Source organism: Macaca mulatta, chromosome 5, assembly GCF_049350105.2.
Source record: "Macaca mulatta isolate MMU2019108-1 chromosome 5, T2T-MMU8v2.0, whole genome shotgun sequence".
Lineage (NCBI taxonomy): Eukaryota > Metazoa > Chordata > Mammalia > Primates > Cercopithecidae > Macaca > Macaca mulatta.
The window spans coordinates 193,880,842-193,906,683 of record NC_133410.1 but is presented as its reverse complement, the minus strand read 5'-3'; the positions used below and the strand labels follow the sequence as shown (position 1 = coordinate 193,906,683).

The window sequence follows — 25,842 nt, the reverse complement described above, 5'->3', positions numbered from 1 at the left end:
CCCCGCCCCCTCCTAATTATCTCCGCTCCGCCCTCCCCGCCCCATCCTTCCGCCCCGCCCCAGCCTTCGGCCCTGACCCCGCCCCGTTCCTCCGCCCCCCGCAGCCCCGCCCAATCTCTCCGCCCCATCCCAGCCCTCCACCCCGCCCCAGCCTTCAGCCCCGCCCCATCCCCACCCAGCCCCACTCCCTCCGCCCCGCCCCCAGCCCCATTCCCTATGCCCAGCCCAGCCTTCGGCCCTGACCCCGCCCCATTCCTCTGCCCCCCGCAGCCCAGCCCAATCTCTCCGCCCCATCCGCCCTCAGCCCCGCCCCTCCCCATCCCTCTGCCACGCCCCCACCTCCAGCCCCGCCGCGCCACGCCACGCCCCGCGACCGAACAGCCCCGGACGGTTCTGTTACAGAAAAGCAGCCCCAGGAAGAGGATGAAGTTGACTCCGTTCTCCTTTCAGCGTCCAAGATCCTAAATTCCTCGGAGGGGGTGAAGGAAAGTGGCTGCAGTGGCACAGGTAAAATCGCCAGGCTGTAAAAGCCTCCTTTAACCATACACAGGCGGCAGCACCTGGCCCGCGCCACCTGCTCACCTGGCGTGCTTCCCACGGCCGTGATGACACTGACAGCAGCCGCCACGGCACTCGCGCTTTGTGCCAGTGCTGTTCTATCTAAGCACGTGATGGATCAACTCTTTAATTCTCACAACACTTCTACGCAGTAGGTGCTGTCACGATCCCCATTTTGCAGATGAGGAAACGGGCACAGAGAGGTTAACTCCCTAAGGTCACACAGGCGGCATGGAATGGGGCGGGCATTCAGCAGGGCGGCTCCGGACTGCCTGTCTTCACCACCACCCTATCCTAGGTTGCTTCTCTGAATGCTAAGTAAGAATTGTTGAGTTTTTTGGACACACACTAAAACGATATGCAGTCAGCCCTCGGTATCTGGGAGTTCCACATCCTTGGATTCAACCAACCACAGATGGAAAATATTCAGGGGGGAAAAAAAATTTAAAAATAACAGTACCGCAATTTTTAAATGCAAATTTTGAACAGTATAACAGCCATTTACATAGCATTTACATTGTATAAGGTATTACAAGTAATCGAGAGATGATTTAAAGTATACAGCAGGATATGCATAAAAGCTATGCAAATACTACCCCATTTTGTATTAGGGACTTGAGCATCTGCAGATTTTGCTATCCGCAGAGGCTCTGGAACCAATCCCCTGTGGATATCCAGGGAGGAGTGTATATCTTTTCTAAAGAAAACTACTTTTTACAGTAAATATTTATAGACTACAGGATATTATATGGGGAGGATGTTTGAAATAGCCACATAGCTAAAGTTTTCAATCTCCACATAAACTATGAATAAGATGGGGGTACCCAGCTAGGGGAATCTGAGGACATTGAAGGTGGAGTCCCAGGCGACTACACGCCTCTCAGAGGAGCCTGCTATGAGGTGACATGCTGGGGAAGGAGCAGAGCACGGGGCAGAAGAAGGGTCTAGACTGATGTGCCATGCCTGGACCCCCAGTTGCCCCTCTGTAGGATATGGATAATCCTGATGCCAAAGTGCTGAGCCCCCAGAGGTCTGAGGTTGGGACAGGATTTCTGCACCGTCACCATCCAACATCTTCACCAAATGCCTTGTCGGGGCCCGGAAAGAAGAGACTACAGCAGTCACACCTCAGCAGACGGAAGACACCCGGGTGCCCAGGCACCCCAGTGGAGGCCAGCAGGACAGGCACTGGCCAGTCCCCTCTCCACCCTCCTGCCTCCACCCATGAGATATGCAGGTTTCCCTGGGCAACCAGGAGGGGCAAAGGGGGCCCCTAAAAACGGGAGAAAGAGTCCTCACAGAGAATTGAGACATTGAGGTAACTCTGTATTTACCTCAAAGAGAGCATGTAAGGTCAGAGGAAATAGAAGTACCTTAATTTGGCAAGCTCACATGTTTTCTAACATGAATGAGGCTTAGGGTTCTGGAGAAAGATGCCAATATTTATAGAAAATAGTTACATGCAAAATAGCACATGTATTTGTTTAAGAGTTACAGTCTTTCTTGTCAGAACACAGTGGTTACAGGTATGGTGTTGACACAGGACAGGTTCTCAATAAACACCAGTTATCTTGAGTCAGGGGCCATCCAGGAATTTCCTGCCTGCAACTACAGGCAAAAGTAGGAGGTATGGCTGGCGCCCTTCTCTCTATTCTCCTGTTGACGCTTCATTGTCACCAAGTGATCCATTCCCTGAGTACTGACAAAATAATGACCTGATTTGCATAACTACTGCCAGGTTACAAAGAGTTATAGAATGTTCCTAAGGTCTCTATGATTTGAGAACTAGTGGTTAACCTAATTCACCCTTACTGGAATGGGTTTGTGAGAGACTTTTGAATTTGAGGATGACCAGGGTATTGTTCCCAGCACCCTGTTCTACCTGAGTCTTCATTCATTCATTCATTCGTTTGTGGAGCATATTCTTTTGAGCATCTGCTAAGTTTCAAGTGATGTTCTAGGTGCTGGGGATCCAACAGTGAACAAGACATGCAAGATTCCCTGCCCACAGGGAGCTTACCTTCTAGTAAGGGAACGGACAGACAAAGGCTATTGCGTGTGTGTATGTGGGGAATAAATTCTATGGAGAAAATAAGGCTGAGAAGGGGTGGAGGAATATTTGGAGTGGCAGAGGTGGGTGGGAAGCGTGTCATTTTAAACAGGGTGGTGGGAGAAGTCCTCACTCAGCAGGTCACATCTGAGCCAAGACCAGAAGGAGGTAAAGAAGCAATCTGTGCAGATTTCTAGGGAAACAGCATTGCAGGCAGAGAGAATGGCAACTGCAAAGACCCTGTGGTGGGAGTGTGGCTGGTGTGACTGAGGAACAGCTCTTGTAAATGGAGCAGAACAAATAGGGAAGGGCAGGAGGGAGGAACCAAGAGCGGGCTTTGAATTTACCAAATAATCATCATATCGCCTCTGCAGCAATGACTTCATGTCTCTTGAGCATTCACTATGTGCCGTGCACTCAATAAGGACTTTACCTACAAACTGGACACTTGCCTGCAGTTACCCCTCACTGCGAGGGTGTGGCAAAGCTAGAATTCACATCTGGGCATCAGGCAACCTGCTGCATAGCTCTTTGCATAATGACTGTGACAAAGCCTCATGCAGAGGGTGCCACACCTCACAAAGCTTTGTAAGACTGGGACGTCTAGAAATGAACTTGAATTGTCACAGCAGAACTCAGTATTAGAACCTGCAGCCAGGCATGGTGGCTCACGCCTGTAATCCCAGCATTTCGAGAGGCCGAGGCAGGAGGATCACCTGAGGTCAGGAGTTTGAGACCAGCCTGGCCAACATGGTGAAACCCCATCTCTACTAAAAATACAAAAATTAGCTGGGTGTGGTGGCACATGCCTGTAGTCCCAGCTACTCAGGAGGCTGAGGCAAGAGAATCGCTTGAACCCAGGAGGCAGAGGTTGCCATGAGAAGAACCTAAGAATTAGAAAGCTTGCAGAGAGCCTGACATCCTATATAGAATCATTATCCTGTTGCATTTTCAGGACGTATTTGTTCCTCTTGGTCTGTTTGCTACAGGTATGCAATCGATACTTTTTGTATACATTGAATACAATATTTTTTTGCAGGCTCAGAATAAAAATTACCTCAAAAGTCATCCCATTGATAACTCTCTTGTTTTTCACTTTTGACACAAATATGAAACAGCTGGAAAATTTAAGTTGAATGTAAGATGAGTACTATTCCTTACATTCCCAATAAACTCTAATCTTGGTGGGTGGGACCATGTCTTCAGTTTGTTTATATGCCTCCCGATATTGTAATTTTAGCAGGGACTTGGTAAATGGTGAAGTGTGATTGTGTTTTATCTCCTGGGTTCTTGGATAATTTCCCTTCCAGTTCTAGAATCACATAATTCTGTGTGACTAAGTTTTGCTGAGTTTTTAAATTACCTTTCCTTTGGGAATAAGTAGCAGCCAACATCTCTGAAACTCACAAAACAGCAAGTTATGTTGATAGCTTTTAAAAATAGATGACTCCAACTCCCTGCCTGTTCTCTGCCTGCACGGAATCATTGCTGGAGAAAAACACTCACTTGTGAGTCATGCCATGAATCTAAAATGAGTCCTCAATGCTATTGGGAAAACTTACTTTAGTTCCACAGCAAATTCTTTTTCAAACCGTCTGCAAGAAAAGCTATTTCACTCCTCCTGTTCTCAAATCTCTTAACACCTTTCTCCCTGGCCTCTCCCCTTGTAACATGGTCCCACACTGTATGAAAAAAGTAGAAGCACTCACACCCAAACTCCTTCATTCTCACCCTTCACATTTGTGAAACCCATATTCTAGGTCTTCTCCCATTTCAATGGAAGAATTGTCCTTGATCAATCAAAAGTGGTTTCCTTTGGATCCCATCTCCTGTGGAATTCTCAAGTACCCAGCTTCTGCAATTAGCCTCCCTCCTTGTCCAGAATTATTGCTTTTCTCCTTTTCTGCTATGTGATTCCAGCAGCAAACAAGGATGTTAGAATGTCTTGTGGTTAAAAAACAAAACAAAACAAAACAAATTCCTTTAGCCGGATGTGGTGGCACACACCTGTGGTCCCAGCTACTCCGGAGACTGACATGGGAGGATCGCTTGAGCCTTAGAGGTGGAGGTTTCAGTGAGCCAAGATGGCGCCACTGCACTCCAGCCTGGGCAACACAGTGAGACCCCATCTCAAAAAAAGAAAAAAAATTCCCTCTTCAACTTCACATCTCTTCCAGGATGCACTGTCGTCCCTTCCACAGTGAAACTACAAAGAGCTACCTATCCTCCATGCCCACCAATCTCCATGTTCCATCCTCTCCTCAAGCACTTCCTTCGGGCTTCTATGCATGTCCTTCCACATGGCCAGCAGTGACATCTATGTTTGTTTGTTTGTTTATTTTGAGATTGAGTTTCGCTCCTGTTGCCCAGGCTGGAGTGCAGTGGCACAATCTCGGCTCACTGCAACCTCCACCTCCCAGGTTCAAGCAATTCTCCTGCCTCAGCCTCCCGAGTAGCTGGGATTACAGGCACGTGCAACCACGCGCGGGTAATTTTTTGTATTTTTAGTAGAGACAGGGTTTCACCTTGTTAGCCAGGATGGTCTCGATCTCCTGACCTCATGATCCGCCCCCCTCGGCCTGCCAAAGTGCTGGGATTACAGGAGTAAGCCACCGCACCCGTCCCACCCATGTTGAATGATGTGTTCATTGCTGCTCCCATGAACCATACACTGGTAGACCCACCTGGCTGCTGGATATCTCTCCTATGATGTTTAACAGACAACCTAGCCTTAACATATCTAAAAATGTTTTTCTCCTAACGTATGTTCCTACTCTACTGTTTTCCCCCAGTAAATGACATCATTACTCATCCATCGCTCTCACCAAAAACCAAGGAGTCATCCTTCATTCCTCTCTCCGGGCCCCAACGAATCCTCCAGCAACGCTGCTGGCTTCATCTCCAAAGTGTATTCTGAATCCACCTACTTTTCCCCATTTTCCCCACCACCATTCCAGTCCAAGATATCTTCATCTCCACTTGGATTATTGCAATAGCCCTGCAATTGCCTTCTTACTCCCACCCCATAATCCATTATCATGTAGCAGAGTGACCTGTAAACTTTTCAGTCAGATCAGATCATTCTCATGATGGAAACTTTCGAAAGTTCCCCATTTTACTTAAAGGAAAAGCCAACCCGCTCAGCTTGGCCCGGAGGCACTGCGTAATCTAGCCCCGTCTCCTGCTCCGACGTGTCCTCATCTTGTGCTCCCGTGGGTTCATTAAGCTGCCTAGTAACAGTGCAATCATGCTGAGGCCAAAAAAGGTAGAAGAGGTGGAAGATGAAAAATAGATGTAGACAACAGGTATAAATCCCATTGTTTTCTTTAAAATCTTTGATTTACTATATCCCTTTATTAAGTCTGTAAATTTCTTTTGGTCTTATATTTCTTATTTGATTTTAGCTAAAGGAATCTTATATTTAGCTTTGAACTTGCAAATCCTCCTAATGAAAGAAAATCTGTACAGAAAAAGGAAGCTATTGCTGTCGGTATAGGAAGGAGATAGAATGTTGAACAGTTACATCATTCAGAATAAAATTGAAGGCTGAAAATATTTATGAGAATGATATCCTATCTTTGTGTTTAAATAAAGAGCTGTGTGGAAATTACAGTTACAGAACAGGATGTAAACATAAAACTTCACAGTGTATAAATCATATACTAGCAAATATCATGAAAAGAGGGAAGTAGGCATCGAAGGAAATAGAATGCTAATTTTCTCATCTCTCTTGGCAGGGGTAAGTCAAAAATGAATACAATAGAACTTTTTGTTATTGAAACAATAAAGATTTCAATCTCAATTCATGTTAATTTTCATTAGCTTATAGAGATCTCTTAGAAAATAATATCTCTCATGTAGTTAAAAAAAAATCTAAATACTAGAACTAATTTCCACTACTTGCAGTTTTTAAAATTCTCTTAAATTCAAGTAAATATGGGTACTATTTATGTAAAATACCGTTGATGTATAAAAGGATTCCACTTTGTCCACATATGTGCGTAGAGAGCTAACTGAAAGATGGCACCTAAAACTAACAGCAGTTTGTTGTGGGTGGCGGGATTCTAGGTGGTATATTCTTTCCGACGTGCACTTTGCTCTGGTTAAGTTCATTAGAAGAGATTACTTTAGAGTCTGAAAAACTTTGTGTTTCCTTCCTATGCTGGTCTGGGCCTTCCTTCAGTTCCTTATTTTTTAGATGAACAGTTTAGGATACCGGGAGTTTAGCTGCCATTTTATTCCCAAGAAGAGGCAAAGCTGAGCAAGACTCAGACAGACTTGCCCTCCCTCCCCGCCCTCTGACTGAAGGCTCTTCAATAGCCAGGCAGCTCCAGGCTCCAAACCAGCATTGCCCCTTTGGTGGTGAGGGTCAGAGGGCAAAAGGGGTGCCGTACTTTGCAAGCAGCTTCTCTAACATCTGACAGTCTGCCAATCCAAAGGAGATTCGCTGACCTCTTTAAAAACTTAGGGCAGAAATTATCAGCCTAGGGAACATTCCATCATAGCTCACATTTTACTTAGGACACTGAAAGCTTTTATTAATACACTCTTTAAGAAAAAGTTGACAAAGCAAGCAGCCTGACATGCAGACGAAGAGGAATGTGAGGAAATTTGCAAACATGGTGTAGTCTCCCCCTGTTGCAGATCTATACTCTATTCAGGAAGGTATCAAGCAAGTGACATTCTGCCTATTATCAAAAGAAGTTGGAGCACTTCTGTCTACTGTGTCTCAGTATCCGAGTCACCAAGCAAAACACAACAGTCAGGCACCAGATGAAACAACGCTTTACTCACAGAGCGAAGAGACGAAGAGAGGGAGCAAGATCAGCCTCAGTAGTGGGTGTTAGTTCACCATAGCCAGAGGGCCCAGTCCGTCTAGCAGGGGACAGATAGAGTAGTGGGGTTGGCCAGGTATCATATGACACACACACTTAAGCAGAACAAAGGAGTACACACTGAGTCTGAAGCAGGGAGTGCTGTCCCCACACATGGTAGCAAGTCCAGCACAGGCTGTGAGTGGGGACTTTAGAAAGAGTCCTCTCGGTAAAGAAGTGTTCCAGGCCCAGGCCCATTCATACAGGGCCAAGAGGGGATCTAAAGACCGCGAATGTGCAACTTCCCTTCCCAAGAGAAGCCACGTGTGGGTACTGTGCTTAAGACCAAGACAAAAAATACACTGTTGATCCAACTTGGTTTCCATAAGGGGAAAAGTGTCATAGAAATTTCACAGAAACTGAGGCCTATCTATATACTACTTTGCCAAGGGTCTCCCATAACATGAGGAGTATTAGTTTTTGTTTTTGTTTTTAATGTAGTTTATATCCCAGAAACAAAGATATTTGATATTTGAGTTTTTCAGAGTTTTAAGTGTGGTGTTGCAAATTAATGGTGTACCCTGAAAGTAAAGACACTATTAAAGCCTCAAGTGGATATATTAAGTCAAGCGAGAATGATCACTTAAGCTTATTGTGGGACTAGCATAGTGTGACTATCAGAAGTTCTCATTATCTCTGCCTCACTATCCAAGAGAGTTTGGAGACCGCTTTCTATTACAGGTATTAAAAAACAAAATTTAAGAATTAGCTCACGTGGTTTTTCAATTTTGCTTCTTAGAATATGGCTGCATAGCAGAATCAGAAAACCAAATCCAACCACAATCAGCATTGAAAGTGAGTCTCTATTTCATTTTATTATCTCCAAAATTCTGGGTAAAGGCTGATCTTTTTCAGAACAAATACTCCCTAAATGCATGCGGGTTCTCCCACTTTATCCTCACAAAGATCTCCATGAAAGCACATTGGAGAGTTAGCAAAATGACTAACAATGTGAACCACCTGACCCTCATGGGATCCTTTCAAGTAATAGGCAACTTTGGAAGACATAAAATCATAACAATTCAATAATATGTTTACCTACCTAAAAATATTCAATTTCTTACTTTTGTCATAGGTCCTTCAGCATCAATTGGAATCATTTCAGGCTTTGCGAATGCAGACTTTGCAGAATGTTAGCATGGTATGTTTCTTTTAATCTACATACGAAATATCTAACCTTAAAGTATCATCCCATCTTCCAAGCTGATGGTCACTAGCCAATGGATTAGCTGACACAGAATTTAATGTAATAGAGGGTCACAGCATATTCTAGGCTCAAAATTTCTTTTAAGGAAACTACATTCTTCTCTCTGTTTTACTTGTGTTTGGTAGCAAGCCAAAACACGCAGCAGTCGCTGATTTTTTAAATACACGTTTAAAGTATATACAGACTACAGATAGGGACCCTCATTGTTAGTGACATAAAATCTAATTCAAACTGGTTTAGGGAAAAAATGCACTTTAACAGCTCAAGTAAATGAAAGTCGTAGAGAGAGCCCACTTCAGGATGGCTGAGTCCACGTGATCAGGTCTTGTGTTGTCAGAACAGGTCTCACTCTGTATCCTGATTCTGTTTTCCACGGTAGGGGATTCTCAGACTCCCTGTGGCGGTAGAAGATCTGCTAGAAGGTCCAGTTCTTTTTCCTTCCAAATTCAAGTCAGAAAAGAGAGTACACTTTGCTTTGAGAAGGAGTTTTCGCTCTTGTCACCCAGGCTGGAGTGCAGTGGCATGATCTTGGCTCCCTGCGACCTCTGCCTCCTGGGTTCAAGCAATTCTCCTGCCTCAGCCTCGTGAGTAGCTGGGATTACAGGTGCCCACCACCATGCCTGGTTAATTTTTGTATTTTTAGTAGAGACCAGGTTTCACCCTATTAGCCAGGCTGGTCTTGAACTCCCGACCTTAAGTGATCTGCCCGCCTCGGCCTCCCAAAATTCTGGGATTACAGGCGTGAGCCACCGCACCCGGCTACACTTTGCTCATAATAGTTTAGACTGAGGTTCTTGGCCTGATTCAGACTGATCCCGACTGGGTCACAGGCAATGCTTGAACCAATCACTGTCAGGTGGCTACTGTTCCCTGACTGGTTAGCACTCAGTCAGGTGCCCCTGGGAGTTAGAGGCAGAATCAATACTACCATAACCACACTTCATCCAGAAGAAATAAGGAGAAGTATCAACAGAGGGCTACAGTATGGATATTGGGGGTATGTAACACCCACATATTCACTAAAGACCCAATGTAAACTTCATCCCAATGTTCTTATACTAAAAGCACCTGCAGGGAAATGGGAAGGGAAGATAACTCCTCCTAAAGGGGACAGAATAGATTCCAAAGGTCTCTTATTCAACAATGTAAATATCAGATGTCTAAAATCATTTGAATATAGTTCATAAAACTTTGTTTTACCAAATTGTTTCTGACTTTATAACAATTAAGGCATAATTTTCTTAAAGATTAATGATAAAGATTACAATAAATTAAGTAGCTTTTATTTATATTCTATACAATGGGAAAGACTTTTTATGGGCAGGAAATTTAAACACACCTTTTAATTGTAATGTCTATTATTCCTGTACATTCATAAGTTTACAAATCTGAAATCAAATTTTTCTCAACTTTTAAAGGTACAGTCGGAAATCAGTGAAATATTGAACAAAAGTATTATTGAAGTAGAAAACCCACAATTTGGCTCAGAAAAAAATCTGGCGTTTGGTGCACGCATTGAAAAGGATTTGGTATGTTATTCTATAGATATCATTTCTATATGTAGGTACTTCAAAACGTGACTACCATCAGTTCCTTTCACTTTACGTGGTCCCCTTTGTTATAGGAAAAATGGACCATCAGAGATGAAAATAAGGAAAGTCCAGTCCTGAAACCCTTAAAAGACATGTGTTTTTTTACCTCTGTTCTTCTGCAATTTGCCCATTTCTCCTGAGAGTCTGGAAGGGACATTTGACTTCATCCAGATCCCAAAAGATTCCCAAGTATATTCAAATACAAGGCAGTTTTAATAGCTAATCTATTCACTTAGGATTGACCTAGGTCTGCGGTAAATTCCCTAGAAAAGCTCCGAACCAAAGTTACCATCACTGTGTCCACACTGACTCGAATTCACACTTCCGGGATAGTCACAGTCCTAAAATCACCTGAAAGGAGTGCAAGCTAAGGTTAACAAATAGCTCAGAATTAGAAACATTTATTTGCCTGAAACTCCCATTTGACCTATCGGTTTCATCTTCCCCACCTACCTATGATGGCCTCTTGAAGGACGCTAAATTTCTATATTTCTGAAATTGAGGAGTTGGCCCATGTATCTCAGCCCAAAGGAAATAAGAGCAAGTTCTAAGCAAATTGTGAAGACCAGAGTTACAGATCTCAAAACAACTGTTGGAGAAAATAAATCATACTTGTTATGCTCCTTTGCTGTGGAAATGGGCAAAATGCTTGTTTAGGGTACATAAATAAATCCTCCACAAAATATTGTCTGTACTGCTTGGACATGTGGCAAATGACAATACATTTATAGTGTACTTCTTCTTGTTACAGCCTACAGAGAATCAAGAAGGAAACCTTTCTATGGAGAAAAGTCGTCATTTTAAGGATTCCAAGACACTTCATTCAGTGGAAGAAAAATTAAGTGGTGATAGTGTGAACAGTCTCTCTCAAAATATAAATGTTCCATCCCAGATGCATTTCGAGGACACTTTAACTCTGAGAACTTCAACAGACAATTTATCTTCAAACATAATTTTACACCCTTCAGAAAATTCTGACATCTTGAAGAATTATAACTTTTATCATTTTCTACCTACTGCACCTCAAAATGTGATGTCTCAAGCTGATACGGTAATTCTGGATAAATCCAAAATTACTGTGCCTTTTCTCAAGCATGGATTTTGTGAAAATTTGGATGACATTTGCCATTCTATCGAACAAATGAAAGAAGAGCTTCAAAAGTCACACGATAGGGAAGTGGCACTTGCAAATGAACTTCAGACTTTAAAAACTGATCCAAATGTTCAAAGTAATGATAAATATGACCTGTCCCCTATTCACCAGGAAAAAATGAACTTTATTAAGGAAGAAAACATGGACGGTAACTTAAATGAAGATATAAAATCAAAGAGAATTTCAGAATTAGAGGCATTAGTAAACAAATTACTCCCCTTCAGGGAAACAGTGTCAAAATTCCATGTGAATTTTTGTAGAAAATGTAAAAAATTATCCAAGAGTGAAATACACAGGGGAAAGAGAAATGAGAAAAACAACAAAGAAATTCCCATCACTGGCAAAAATATTACAGATTTAAAATTCCATTCCAGAGTTCCAAGATACACACTGTCATTCCTCGACCAAACAAAACATGAAATGAAAGACAAAGAAAGACAACCATTTCTAGTAAAACAAGGATCAATAATATTTGAAAATGAGAAAACTTCCAAAGTTAATTCCGTTACTGAACAGTGTGTTGCAAAAATTCAGTACTTACAGAATTACCTGAAAGAATCTGTGCAGATACAGAAAAAAGTAACAGAACTGGAGAATGAAAATCTGAACCTTAAGTCCAAAATGAAACCTCTTATCTTTACCACACAATCTCTCATACAGAAAGTTGAAACATATGAAAAGCAACTTAAGAATCTGGTTGAAGAAAAGAGTACTATTCAGTCTAAGTTAAGTAAAACAGAAGAAGACAGCAAAGAGTGTCTTAAAGAATTAAAAAAAATAATTAGTAAATATAATGTTCTCCAAGGCCAAAATAAAACTCTAGAGGAAAAAAACATACAACTTTCTTTAGAGAAGCAACAAATGATGGAAGCATTCGATCAACTAAAAAGTAAGGAACACAAAACTCAAAGTGATATGGCCATTGTCAATAATGAAAATAATCTAATGAGTATAGAAATGGAAGCAATGAAAACCAATATTCTATTGATACAAGATGAAAAAGAAATGTTAGAGAAAAAAACACACCAGCTTCTAAAAGAAAAAAGCTCACTTGAAAATGAACTAAAAGAAAACCAGCTAGAGGTAATGCAGCTAAAAGAGAAAGAAAGATTGGCAAAAACCGAACAAGAGACACTTCTTCAAATAATAGAAACAGTTAAAGATGAAAAACTCAATCTTGAAACAACATTACAAGAATCTGCTGCTGCCAGACAAATTATGGAAAGAGAAATTGAGAATATTCAAACCTACCAATCTACTGCAGAAGAGAATTTTCTGCAAGAAATAAAAAACGCAAAATCAGAAGCAAGTATTTATAAGAATAGCTTGTCGGAAATTGGCAAGGAATGCGAAATGTTATCAAAAATGGTCATGGAAACCAAAACAGATAATCAGATTCTAAAAGAAGAACTAAAGAAACATAGTCAAGAAAATGTAAAATTTGAAAACAGCATCAGTAGGCTTACTGAAGACAAAATACTTTTAGAAAATTATGTAAGAAGCATAGAAAATGAAAGGGATACCTTGGAATTTGAGATGCGGAATCTTCAACGAGAATATTTAAATTTAAGTGATAAAATTTGTAGTCAGCATAATGACCCTTCAAAATCAACTTACATTTCAAGAAGAGAGAAATTCCATTTTGACAACTATATTCATGAAGATATCTCTAGTCCTCGGAGTAGGCCTTTGGCTTCGGATTTGAAAGGTACGCAAGTCCTGGTAGATTAGTAGAGATGTGTTTAAGATTCTTGTAGCCTGTTGGGCACTAGCCAGAGTACAGAAATAAGGAGGAAACTTTAAGATGAATATAATTTTGTTTTGTAAAATTTGTATCTAATGTATTATACAGTGAAATTATTTAGGACATTTTTCTAGATAAAATTATTTATATTAATTATGTACATTGCATGCGTACAAAGCAACTTTGGCAGTGAGCAAGAGGGAGTTAATTACTATTTTAAAGTATAAGTAGTACTCCCACCTTAAAAGAATTCTTTTTTTTTTTCCTAGGAATTCCAAGTAAACTATATCAGTTGCTTCCATCCAAGATCTATAAATAAACGGCTAAAATCAATGTTTCAAAACCTTTGTCCAAGTACTTTTCCACCCTCAAAATACTTTTAAATTATATGATGACATTAACCTGGTAATTGATTAGACTAGTTTTTAAAATTAGAAATTGGAATTAGGTATATATTTTATATTGTCAAGAACAGTGGCGAATGTGAGATTTTACCCAACTGGTAAGCTCATATTTTAGCCTGCTACAGTTTTGTGGGTTCTAGTGGAAGGCACAAGACTCCTGAGTGAGAGACCGAGGAGAGTTTGTTACAATAGCAGGAGTCAGAGTATCAGCATGTCTGCATTGGTTCTCCGAGCCCCAATTTCTATAAGCAGCGTAAAGAGGATCATACAGTGGGTTGCATCACAGGAGAGAGCGAGCTTAGAAACCCAAATATTATAATGGCTAGTAAGATGTCTGCCCGTTGCTGTAGGTGGAAACATTGCACTGGACAATAAGCATGCCTGCCCTGGCTCCAGAGCAAACACAATCTCTAGCTTCCAAGGTTGAAGGCACACCTGTCCTGGGCTCCAGAGACACTCTGTCTTCCAAGACTGCCGTTCAAATATTCCTTGTTGAATTTTGCGCAGTGCTTTTCCTACGTTTATTGAGGTGATCCTGTTTTACTCCTTCAATCTGTCACTATGGTAAATTATGTTAAGAAACATTCACCTTGAATTCCTGGGATAAACTCCACTAGGTGATGTTGTATTATTCTTTTAATATATATTCCTGGATTCAGTTTGATAATATTTTGTTAAGGATTTCTGCTTCTATATTCAGAAGGACGTTGGTCTGTGTTATTTTCTCGTAATGTCTTTGTCTGGCTTTGGTATCAGGAAAATCCTGTTGGGAAGTGTTTCCCCTCCTCTATTTTCTGAATGTGTGTAGGATTGGTGTTATATTATTCCTTCCTTAAGTATTTAAATATGTAATACTCATACATATTTGGAAAATATGTAATATGTAAATATCCACCAGAGGGCCTGGGTTTTTCTAAATGGGAAGGTTTTCCATTGCTAAATGATTTCTATTAATGTAGAACCATTCAGATTTTCTATTTCTTGAGTTAGGGTTGATAATTTGTATGTTCTGAGGAATTTGTACATTTCATATAAGTTCTCAAATGTATTATCATAAAGTTGTTCATAATATTCCTTATTAGCATTTTAACATTCAAAGGACTTACAGCGATGTCCCCTCTTCAATTTCTGACATTGGTAATTTGGGGGTTCTTTTTTCTTTATCATTCTTGCTAGAGTTTTAGCAATTTTATTTTTCTTTTCAAACATCGGCTTATTATTTCATTGATTTTTCTCACTGCTTTGTTTTTTATTCCATTGACTTCTGTTCCTATTTAGTAATTTCATTCCTTTGGGTTATCTGGGGCTAATATGCTCCTTCCCTAGTTTCACACCCACATTAACTGCACCACAGAGTCTGGCATGTCTTCATTTTCATTCAGTTCACAATATTTTCTTTTTCACTTGTGATTTATTCTTTGACCCAATGGATTAGAAGTGAGTTGCTTGATTTCTAAATGTTTGGAGATTTTCAGTGATTTTTCTTTTATTGATTTCTAATTAATTCTGTCTTGATCAGAGAACATGCTCTATAATCTTTTTTAATTTACGGAGACATGTTTTATTGCCCAGAATATGGTCTGTCTTGGTTGATGTTTCAGGTGAACTGGAGTGTTCTGTAAATGTCAACGAAGTAAACGTGTTGACAGGATTGAGCAAATCTGTGTCTGTACTGATCTGGTGTCCGCTTGTTCTAACAGTTACTGATAGAGGAATAGAGAAGTTGATTTGTTCATTCTATAAATTTGTTTAATGTGTTTTAAAGCTCTTTTATTTTATTTTATTTTACTGTTATTATTATTTTTTTTTTAGATGGAGTTTCAGTGTTGTCAGCCCAGGCTGCAGTGCAATGGAACAATCTCACCTCACTGCAACCTCCACCTCCCGGGTTCCAGCAATTATCCTGTCTCAGCCTCCTGAGTAGCTAAGATTACAGGCGCCCACCACCACGCCTGGCTAATTTTTGTATTTTTAGTAGAGACGGGGTTTCACCATGTTGGCCAGACTGGTCTCGAACTCCTGACCTCAGGTGATCCACCCACCTCAGCCTCCCAAATTGCTAGGATAACAGGCATGAGCCACCATGCCCGGCCAAAGCTCTCTTATGCATGCACACACATTTAGCACTATTATGTCCGCTTGGTAAACTGATACCCTTATTATTATGAAATAACCCTCATTATCCCTAGGGGTATTCCTTGTTCTAAAGTCTCTGATATTAATATAGCCCCTCTAGTTGTCTTTAGATTGGTGTTTGCATAGTATATCTTTTTGCATGCTTTTATATTTATTTTGTAATGATGAATCAGTACGAGAAACTCTGAATAGTTAAATAATAAATATATACCATGAAAATGGATTAGTAAATCCTGGAAATCAAATATAAATCAAAGAACTAAAGCATTAAGAAAATAACTAATGGTGAGCACTATATCCATTTAAATACAAAATTAAGATAAAGAACTAAGAGAATTGTGGTTACAAAATAGAGTGTTAGTGTTAAAAAACATTGACAATATAAAACAAACAATATAACTAAAAGGTTAGGCTCATCCTTTTACTTTTAACCTACCTTTGTCTATTTTGTTTACTGCTGAATCCCAGTGCCCAGAGCTATGCCCAGAATATAGCAAGCACCCAACATTTGTTAAATGAATGATGAATTAACAGGCTGCCGTTACACTAGACTATTAGGCATAGGCTGGGCCTTCACTCTGTATGAATGTTATAAGGAGTTTTAAGTATCAAGAAGTTTAGACAAAATTAACTGGATGGGGTGGTACATACCTGTAGTCCCAGCTACTCATGAGACTGAGGTAGGAGGATCACTTGACCTCAGGAGTTTGAGGTTGCAGTGAGCTATGATTGTGCCACTGCACTCCAGCCTGGGTGACAGGGTGAGACCCCATCTCTTAACAATAACAGCAAAGTTTAGACAAGATGACATTTTAGGTTCCCTCCTTCCTTCCTTCCTTCTTTCCTTCCTTCCTTCCTTCCTTCCTTCCTTCCTTCCTTCCTTCCTTCCTTCTTTTTTCCTTCCTCCCTCCCTCCCTCCCTCCTTTCTTTCTTTCTTTCTTTTTTTTTTTTTGAGACAGAGTCTTGCTCTGTGGCTCACGCTGGAGTGCAGTGGCCTCATCTCAGCTCACTGCAACCTCGGCCTCCCGGGTTCAAGCTATTCTCCTGCTTCAGCCTCCTGAGTAGCTGGGACTATAGGCATGTGCCACCATGCCCAGCTTATTTCTGTATTTTTAGTAGAGACGAGGTTTCACTGTGTCAGCCAGGCTGATCTCAAACTCCTGACCTTAAGTGATCCTCCCACCTCGGCCTCCCAAAGTGCTGGGATTACAGGCATGAGCCACCGCGCCCGACCATTTTGGGTCACTTTCTAACAGTAGTGTAATGATTTCAAATTGCTTTATGAAGATTTTTGGAAATATATATATTTGGGTGAGGGAGGATAATATATGTTTTTCTAGCTATCTCCCATAGGCTTATAGCCTGCCCCCTTAATAAGGTGTGAGGAGGAATAAACTGGAAACAGGTCCTCTCAGTCTTTTTTCTTGTAAACTAACATGTGTTCTATAGTTGATTTCCTACAAGTAAGTTACCTCCATCTTACTCTGCTCTCCAATTTTGGTAAAGGCTGTAGAGTGACTAACATAACTTGAAAGCAGCCAGAGTCTGGGCGCGGTGGCTCACTCCTGTAATCCTAGCACTTTGGGAGGCTGAGGCGGGCGGATCACCTGCCATCAGGAGTTCAAGACCAGCCTGATCAACATGGTGAAACCCCGTCTCTACTAAAAATACAAAATTAGCTGGGCGTGGTGGCAGGCGCCTGTAATCCCAGCTACTTGGGAGGCTGAGGCAGGAGAATCGCGTGAACCCAGGAGGCGGAGGTTGCAGTGAGCCGAGATCGTGCCTTTGTACTCCGGCCTGTGCAACAAGAGCGAAATTCCATCTCAAAAAAAAAAAAGCGAGAAGGCTGAGGTGGGAGGATCGTTTGAGCCTAGGAGTTGGAGACAAGTGTGGGCAGCATAGGGAGACCTTGTCTCCACAGAAAATTTGAAAAATTATCCAGGTGTGGTGGCATATGCCTCTGGTCCCAGATACTCAGGAGGCTGTGGCAGGATTGTTTGAGCCTGGGAGGTTGAGGCTGCAGTAAGCCATGATCACACCACTGCACTCCAGCCTTGGTGACAGAGACTAAGACCCTGTCTGGGGAAAAAAAAAAAAAAAGCAAGACTGTGTGGCTTTGCCAGTGCTAGTTGGGCTAACTTGGACAAATTAGTTCATCTTTCTCTAACTCCATTTGTTGTTAGATGTAGATAAAGAGATTAATAATTAAAAACATATTAATATGGAATGCACATGGAATGGTATCTGGTACATTGCATTATATAAGTGTTATATAATGCTACTAACTTACTTTTGACATTGTAACAAAATACCACAAGGGAAAATTCAGTTATAATTGATGAAAATTCAAATTAACAAATTACCTTACAACTTATTTACAACAAATTATTTGATGGATAATGATCTAGTGGTTGTTTTTGTTTTGTTTCGTTTTCGTCTGTTTGCTTTTAGAGACAGGGTCTCACCATGTGGCCCAGTCTGGCCTCAAGCTCCTGGGTTCTGGTGATCCTCCTGCCTTGGTCTCCCAAAATGCTGGGACTACAGGTGTGGGCCACTGTACCCAGCCTTAATAGACTGATACATATTTTTTATTTATTTTACAGCTTATAAAATATTTTAAATTTGGTTTTCATAATTCTTCCAGGTACATAATATGGATGACAGATAATTTAAGAGTCTTAAGAAATTAATTTGCTCTACTGTAGACAGCTATAATAGTAACAGGTTGAACCTGTTTTTTTTTTTTTTTTTTTTTAGATGGAGTCTCACTGTGTTGTCCAGGCTGAAGTGCAGTGGTGCAATCTTGGCTCAATGCAACCTCCACCTCCCAGGTTCAAGCAATTCTCCTGCCTCAGCTTCCCCAGTAGCTAGGATTACAGTTGCCCGCCACCACGCCTGGCTAATTTTTGTATTTTTGGTAGAGACAGTGTTTCACCATATTGATCAGGCTGGTCTCGAACTCCTGACCTCAAGTAATTCACCCACCTTGGCCTCCCAAAGTGTTGGGATTACAGGCGTGAGCCAGCGAGCCCGGCCTTAAACTTGGTTTATTATTCTTAATGCATGTGCCACATTTATATACAAAAGGAGCAGGCAGTCTCTGAAGAAGCAGGATAAGATTTCAAAAACTATGATGTACTACTGCTTAACTTTCTCTCTGCTTAACAGTTCTTACTAGAGCTTATTATTGATCTAAGTCTCCCTTAAAGTTAAGCCTTTCTTCCATGTTAGGTCGACATCCACAATTATTGTTTCAGATTTGAGCCTTGAACAGATGTAAGTAGACGGTTTGTAGCAGAGACTGATGTCTGGCTAAGCAAGCTTATTTCTTCCATTACTCACTGATGATGGATGCAGAAAACTACTCAAGTCATACAGGCATCATCACAGGAGAGTAGATAACTAGACGTGTAAGTTGTCAAGAGACGACACCAGAGTCATGGCTGAGTCTGAGGAATAAAGCTGTTTCACAGGAAACTACCTAATGTTGTATTGTTACATTTTCAAAGTTCAAAGAAGAGACAATAATTGTAAGAAAACAATCCATGGGCATCATAACTAGTTTGCACCTGTCAGATCAAACGTGTGTGCATGCTTTCCTCTACCAACACTTAGAGAAATCTTCATTGTTTTACGTATGTCATTATTCCCATTGCTGGTTTCCATATTTGGTTTTCTGTAAACTGACACAATACATTTATATAAAATCCAGATAAGGTCTGTCAATTGTCACACTGCTGCTAAAACCCTTTAGGAAAGCATTAGATTAGTGTTCCCATCTATGAATATGATATGAAGTGTATATATTAATAAAAATTAACTATAAAGGCATATTAATAAAAAGGCATATTAATAAAAATTAACTATAGTTAAAAGACAGATTAAAATGAACAATTATAATTTTTAAATCTAAAATAAATTTTGATAAAATCTGAAAATATAAAACTCTTATCTCAAAAGAATTGGGATTACAGGCGTGAGCCACCGCACCCAGCCTAAGAATAAATATATTTATAAGGCTTGTTTGGTAACATTATCAATATATAACCATAGATTTTATTCACCTATGTGTACTTGGTAAGGCCATTTCTATTCTGAAGACAAATGTATTCAGTATTACTCTTTGATTCACATTATACCCTTGGTAATGTTTTTAGGATATTAATTGCACAGTATTAGTTATGAGGCAGGCAAGAAAAATTCCTTTAAAACCTTAATTGCAAAAATTATCTGTACCATCTGCACTCCTCCTTCAAAAGCCAGCTATGTATGTCTGACTTGACATAGTTCCCTCCACTTAAGAAACGTGGGTAGGCCCAAAAGAAGAGTCTTGTAGCCTTCTACAATCTGATTTCCAGCTCTAGGCAGCCTGGACTGGCAGAAGGACAAGTTCTAAGAAAGCATCACATATTTGTCCATTTTCACAATGCTGATAAAGACATACCCGAGACTGGATAATTTATAAAGAAAAAGAGGTTTAATGGACTCACAATTCCATGTGGCTGTGGAGGCCTCACAATCATGGTGGAAGGCAAAAGGCACGTCTTACATGGCAGCAAGCAAGAGTGAAAATGAGAACCAAGCAAAAGGGGTTTCCCCTTTTAAAACCATCAGCTCTCGTAAGACCTATTCACAACCACAAGAACAGTATGGGGGAAACTGCCCCCATGATTCAATTAACTCCCACCAGGTCCCTCCCACTACTTCTGGGAATTATGGGAGCTACAATTCAAGATGAGATTTGGGTAAGAACACAGCCAAACCATATCACACTGTTATCTAAAATAACTTCCAATGTATTAGTTGATATTTAGATAATTTACATTTCCCTTTTAAAATACAAACACCACTAGCCCCTGTCCCTGGTGAATGAGGGCTATCAATACCTCACTATGAATTACAGTAAGATACTTAAATCATTTCTTTTAAGAGCTGATTTTTTTTTTTTTGAGATGGTGTCTTACTCTGTTGCCCAGGCTGGGGTGCAGTGGCACGATCTCGGCTCACTGCAACCTCCACCTTCCAGGTTCAAGCAATTCTCTTGCCTCAGCCTCCCGAGCTGGGATTACAGGCATGCACCACCATGCCCAGATAATTTTTGTATTTTTAGTAGAGACAGGGTTTCACTATGTTGGGCAGGCTAGTCTTGAACTCCTGACCTTGTGATCCACTCGCCTCAGCCTCCCAAAGTGCTGGGATTTCAGGCATGAGCCACCGTGCCTGGCTTAGAGCAGATATTTTTTAAAGAGACAGGGCAGGTGAAGAAGAGATAACTTGGGGACTAGCAGGTAAGGCCTAGGTGAGATGCCCCAGGTGAGGCAGCTTGACAGCTAGAGAGGAACATGGGAGGACACCAAAGACTGACTTCATCCATCTTCCAACTTCAGAATTTTTATAAGATACTCAACTAACAAGTACATCCCCCTCAACCCCTCAACTCATCCTGGGGCTGCCATTGGCTAAATAACCCGAGGCTTTACGTAAGTCACAAATAGAGGCGTGTTACCATATAAGCTGAAGCATTTGCCTCACTATATCATGTGTATATATTGTATCTATGTGATAATATAAATGGATCTAACATTTATCTCTGATGTTAAGAATGCTTTAGTAGGCGATGACACTTGGATAGCTATCAATCCAATTTTCAATACTTCTGAGAAGAAACAGCAAGAATTTACTGTGTACTTTCTACCCTTCCAGCAGTCTCTTCCACTCCTCCCCTCCAACCATGCAATTTTTTAACATTAGCAGTAAAAGCAAATGACAGATTGCACTTCAGGATTTTATACAATGTGTACACATGTTCTGCTCAGACACATAGATCTAAAAACATAAATCAACAACCATGTGTAATAACCATGTGTAATAGCAAATACTATTTATTAATTAAGTAGTAGTATGAAAATAAGGAAGAGAATTAGAGTTGCAGGCTTAAATTTCTTTTAACTGCTTGAGCTATCTGCTCCAAAACGTCTTCTATTTTTTCAAATAATTAGCTCTTGATAATGAATTACTCTTAGTTAAGATCTAGAAAGCTACTTGTCTTCCAGTTGCTAATAGGATGGTACCGAAGCAGTCTTGTAGTTCTTTGAATTTAGTGCCCTAAAATTGGAAAGTAAACACACATTAATTTTATAGGTGCAAGTCAAATACCTGTACATTGTTTTGTCGCCCAGGCTGGAGGGCAGTGGTGCAATCACAGTTCACTGCAACCTCAACCTCCTAGGCTTTTAAGCAATCCTCCTACCTCAGCCGCCCAAGTATCTGAAACTATAGGCATGTGCCATCATGCCTGGCTAATTTTTATATTTTTTGTAGAGACAGAGTTTTGCCATGTTGCCCAGGCTGGTCTTAAAATCCTGGGCTCAGGTGATCTGCCTGACTTGGCCTTCCAAAGTGCTGAGATTACACACGTGAGCCACCAAGCCCAGCCTATCTGTACATTCTTGTAAAAACTTTTTTCAATAAAAAATTTAAAACTAATATACTTTGTAACATATTAACAATCCAAAACCAAAATTTTCTCATCAACTTAAAACACTTCATTTTATTAAAGCCATATATACTTAGAAGATACAATTTAAGAAGGAAAACAATTATGGAATCAATTTTAAATACTACTGTCCAAAGGTTTACTGGTTTTAAAATTAGGGTAAAAGAAGCTAGAACCTGATTCAGGATAATGATTTGATAATGTATTATAAAAAGAAAGAGATTTCAATAAATTCTAAATTACTAAACGGAAGATAAAATTCAAATTTTTCAAAAGAACAATCACTTATTCTTCTCTTTCTCCCTGCTCCAAACATATATGCTACAGCATCACAGAACTTTCTCAGGTTTATTCTCTGCAGAGAAAAGAACACAGAAAACCTGAAATACTGCCCCCTTCCCACACACAAAGTTCCATCTATCAGACGGTGGGTGTGGTGAGGAAAATTCTAATTTTACCATCTGTTTATTAGATGAAATTGGGCAGAGTAGCGATAGGTGGCTTGCCAGAGGTTAAAGGTTAAAAGGATAGAAAGAAGCTCCATATCTTCCTGTTTCTAAGTCCAATACTTTGCCAACTAGCCCGCAGAGATAGTATTCCTGTAGACAACAGTTTAAATTACACACATTTACCCTAACATCTAGGGGAATCGTGGTTCAGTGACACAGATCAGTTTTTGTTAATTCAGAAAATGTGAATTTTGCCAGGTCAAAATCAATTTTCCTTACTTATTCCACAAAATTGTCACCAAAGTGCTACAAAGAGTAGATAAAATATGCAAAAATTGGTCATCATCGTCATTGATATTAGCTTATTATAATAAAACCTGTATGTGTTAAGCTAGCATTCAAAATGTATATCCGGCTGGGCACAGTGGCTCACGCCTGTAATCCCAGCACTTAATCTCAGCACTTTGGGAGGCTGAGGTGGGAGGATCACCTGAGGTCAGGAGTTCGAGACCAGCCTGACAAACACGGCAAAACTCCATCTCTACTAAAAATACAAAAATTAGCTGGGCGTGGTGGCAGGCGCCTGTAATATCAGCTACTTGGGAGGCTGAGACAGGAGAGTTGCTTGAACCTGGGAGGAGAAGGTTGCAGTGAGCCAAGATCACGCCACTGCACTCCAGCCTGGGTGACAAGAGTGAAACTCCCTCTCAAAAAAGGAAAAAAAAGACAAAATGTATTTCCAAAACCTATTCCTTCAAACCCATATATAGTGTCAGCAAGACATGGTAGACTTGGAAATCTTGAATTGGCTAATTATTGCAGCTAAGAAGGACTCTTCATTTCACCTACATTACCTCACTTATAATAGCATCTCATACATTAGTGACTTTGTGCTAACTGCATAGTTTAACTTCTATTTGATGGTATCATAGCAATTTAGAGCTTTTGTCAAAGTAGTATTGGAGTCTGGGGGGTGGTTATTCTATTTTACATAAAATGAGAATGTACTATGCTTCCAGTTAATTGCAGTGACACTATATTACTGAAATAGAATTCATAGGAAAAACACTGGTTCTAACACTCCTAATGAGATGCATACATGGCTTAATACAGATGTCATAGTATTGGAGGCCACTGAAATACACACAGCATTCTGTAGTTAATGCTAGTGACACATACAAGTGCTCAAGAAAAAACTTCACTTGACAAATGCTTTATGCACTTGCCATTTGGGAAATACTGAAATAAATGTTTTGAAAAAATGTAAAATCAAACATAGCTATATGTAGCAAAATGACTATCATATAAGGTATAACATATGTGAATGACTATAACACACAAAAGACAGGTTCAAGATAGAAGTTCAGTAGAACTCCGTCTGAGGATATTAGCAGACGTTAGAGAAGAGATGATAGAAGACAGAAGGCAGAATGAACAACCTTACCAGCAATGTAGTAGAGTAGGTTAAAAAAAGTACATGTATTTCATGAGGCTCCAGAAAAAGATGCACAAAAATGCCAAGAAAGACAACAGGAAAGCAGGTTATGGCCACCTTACAAGGGGCCTTCAGTTTTTTAAGCAAATGTTTGAAACTAGATGGCATCTCAAGCTAATTAGTCCCCATGAAACCAGAAGATAACTTCAATTTTTTTTTTTAGAGAAAACGCATCTTAAAGTATATAAAATACAGTAAAATCATGTATATCACAAAAAATGTTGTGGGCTGTAGATATTATGTCTGAAGTAGCAAACTGTAAACATTTTAAATTTTCCTTATTTGAGGTCATTTTTTCTAATCTTGCAAACTCTCAACATAAAATTTAGTGCTAGGTAGCCCCTGATGATGTAAAGCTTAAGATGTCCAGAAATTTTTTTTTCAACTTAAGCAACAGACTAGATTAAAATAATTCATTCAGAAAATTGAATACATACTGAAGCTCTAAATGGATGTTGAGTGAGAGAATCAAGTGAAAAAAAGCCATTGTTAGGTATCCAGGACCACAGAATCTTCTCAGCAGTCTCATGAGCAAGAAGAGTAGTACAAGTATGAACATCATCCAAGTTAGGGCACCCCAAATTATCGAAGTTTTAAGACAGTATCAACTTACTATGAAGTCCTCTTTCTCAAAAGAATTCAGGTATTCAAAATCATATTTCTCGTTAGGTAAAAGTTAACACATAGCACTGGTATTTTTAATTTATAAAAATGTTAAGTAATTTGTCTTCAGCTGATTAGTTCTGCTGGTAAATACATTGTTCCAAAGAACTTAACAAGTAGTCAATCAGAAATACACCTTTGTGCGGGGCATGGCGGCCCACGTCTGTAATTCCAGCACTTCGGGAGGCCGAGGCAGGCAGATCACCTAAGGTCGGGAGTTCGAGATCAGCCTGACCAACATGGAGAAACCCCATCTCTACTAAAAATACAAAATTAGCCGGACATGATGGTGCATGCCTGTAATCCCAGCTACTCAGGAGGCTAAGGCAGGAGAATCGCTTGAACCCAGGAGGCAGAGGTTGTGGTGAGCCGAGATCACGCCATTGCATTCCAACCTGGGCAATAAGAGCGAAACTCCATCTCAAAAAAATAAAAAAAGAAAAGCAAAAGAAAGAAATACACCTTTGGCAGTTTTATTTTTGTGAAATAATACTAATGTTAGTATTATAATTACTGTCTCCAAGTGATAAAGATGTACTACTATTTTAATAAAAGAATGTAAATTTAGTGTCCTTTAGACACAGAATAACTGATTGTTTTTACTCCAAAGAACTTTCTCAGTTTTGAGAGTATACAAAACCTGGATAAAATTGAAGTTTTAAGATACTTTGATAATATACTTTTTCTCAAAGCATTATAGTTACGTTGGCATTTTTAATTAACCAGAATATTTCCTATTTTCACAGGTTATCTCAAAGTTAAAGACAGAACTCTCAAGCATCATTAGGATTCCTCACGACTGCTAAGAAACTCCCTTAGAGAAATAGCCAATGTTAATGTGTACTGCTAACTGAACGATGAGTATCTAACTAGTCTCAAATGACTCATAATGAGGCACTATAGATTTGCTTTAAAAATTATGCATAGAATGGTTTGATGCAGATAACTTAAGCTTTTTCAGCTGGGAATTTCAGACGATGGGGGAGAACTTCTACAAGGGAGGGCAGGCACCTGTACGTTG

General features: G+C 40.2%; 2 protein-coding genes across 2 annotated transcripts in view; one reads left to right on the top strand and one right to left on the bottom strand.

Annotated features, from left to right (window-relative positions):
• The first annotated feature begins 248 nt into the window (after positions 1-248).
• On the top strand, positions 249-25,692 carry CCDC110 (coiled-coil domain containing 110). Its single transcript, XM_078002501.1, has 7 exons — positions 249-507; positions 8,222-8,277; positions 8,558-8,623; positions 10,108-10,218; positions 11,033-13,142; positions 18,476-18,549; positions 25,568-25,692. The coding sequence occupies exons 3-6, from the start codon at positions 8,597-8,599 to the stop codon at positions 18,502-18,504; spliced, it is 2,277 nt and encodes a 758-aa protein (XP_077858627.1). The 5' UTR covers positions 249-507; positions 8,222-8,277; positions 8,558-8,596; the 3' UTR covers positions 18,505-18,549; positions 25,568-25,692.
• The window catches only part of CFAP96 (cilia and flagella associated protein 96), a 20,222-nt gene continuing 15,964 nt past the window's right edge, over positions 21,585-25,842 (bottom strand). Inside the window, exon 7 of the mRNA XM_002804282.4 lies at positions 21,585-21,823. Within this exon, the coding sequence (XP_002804328.2) occupies positions 21,775-21,823 (49 nt within the window). The 3' untranslated portion in view covers positions 21,585-21,774. The remainder of the gene's footprint in view (positions 21,824-25,842) is intronic.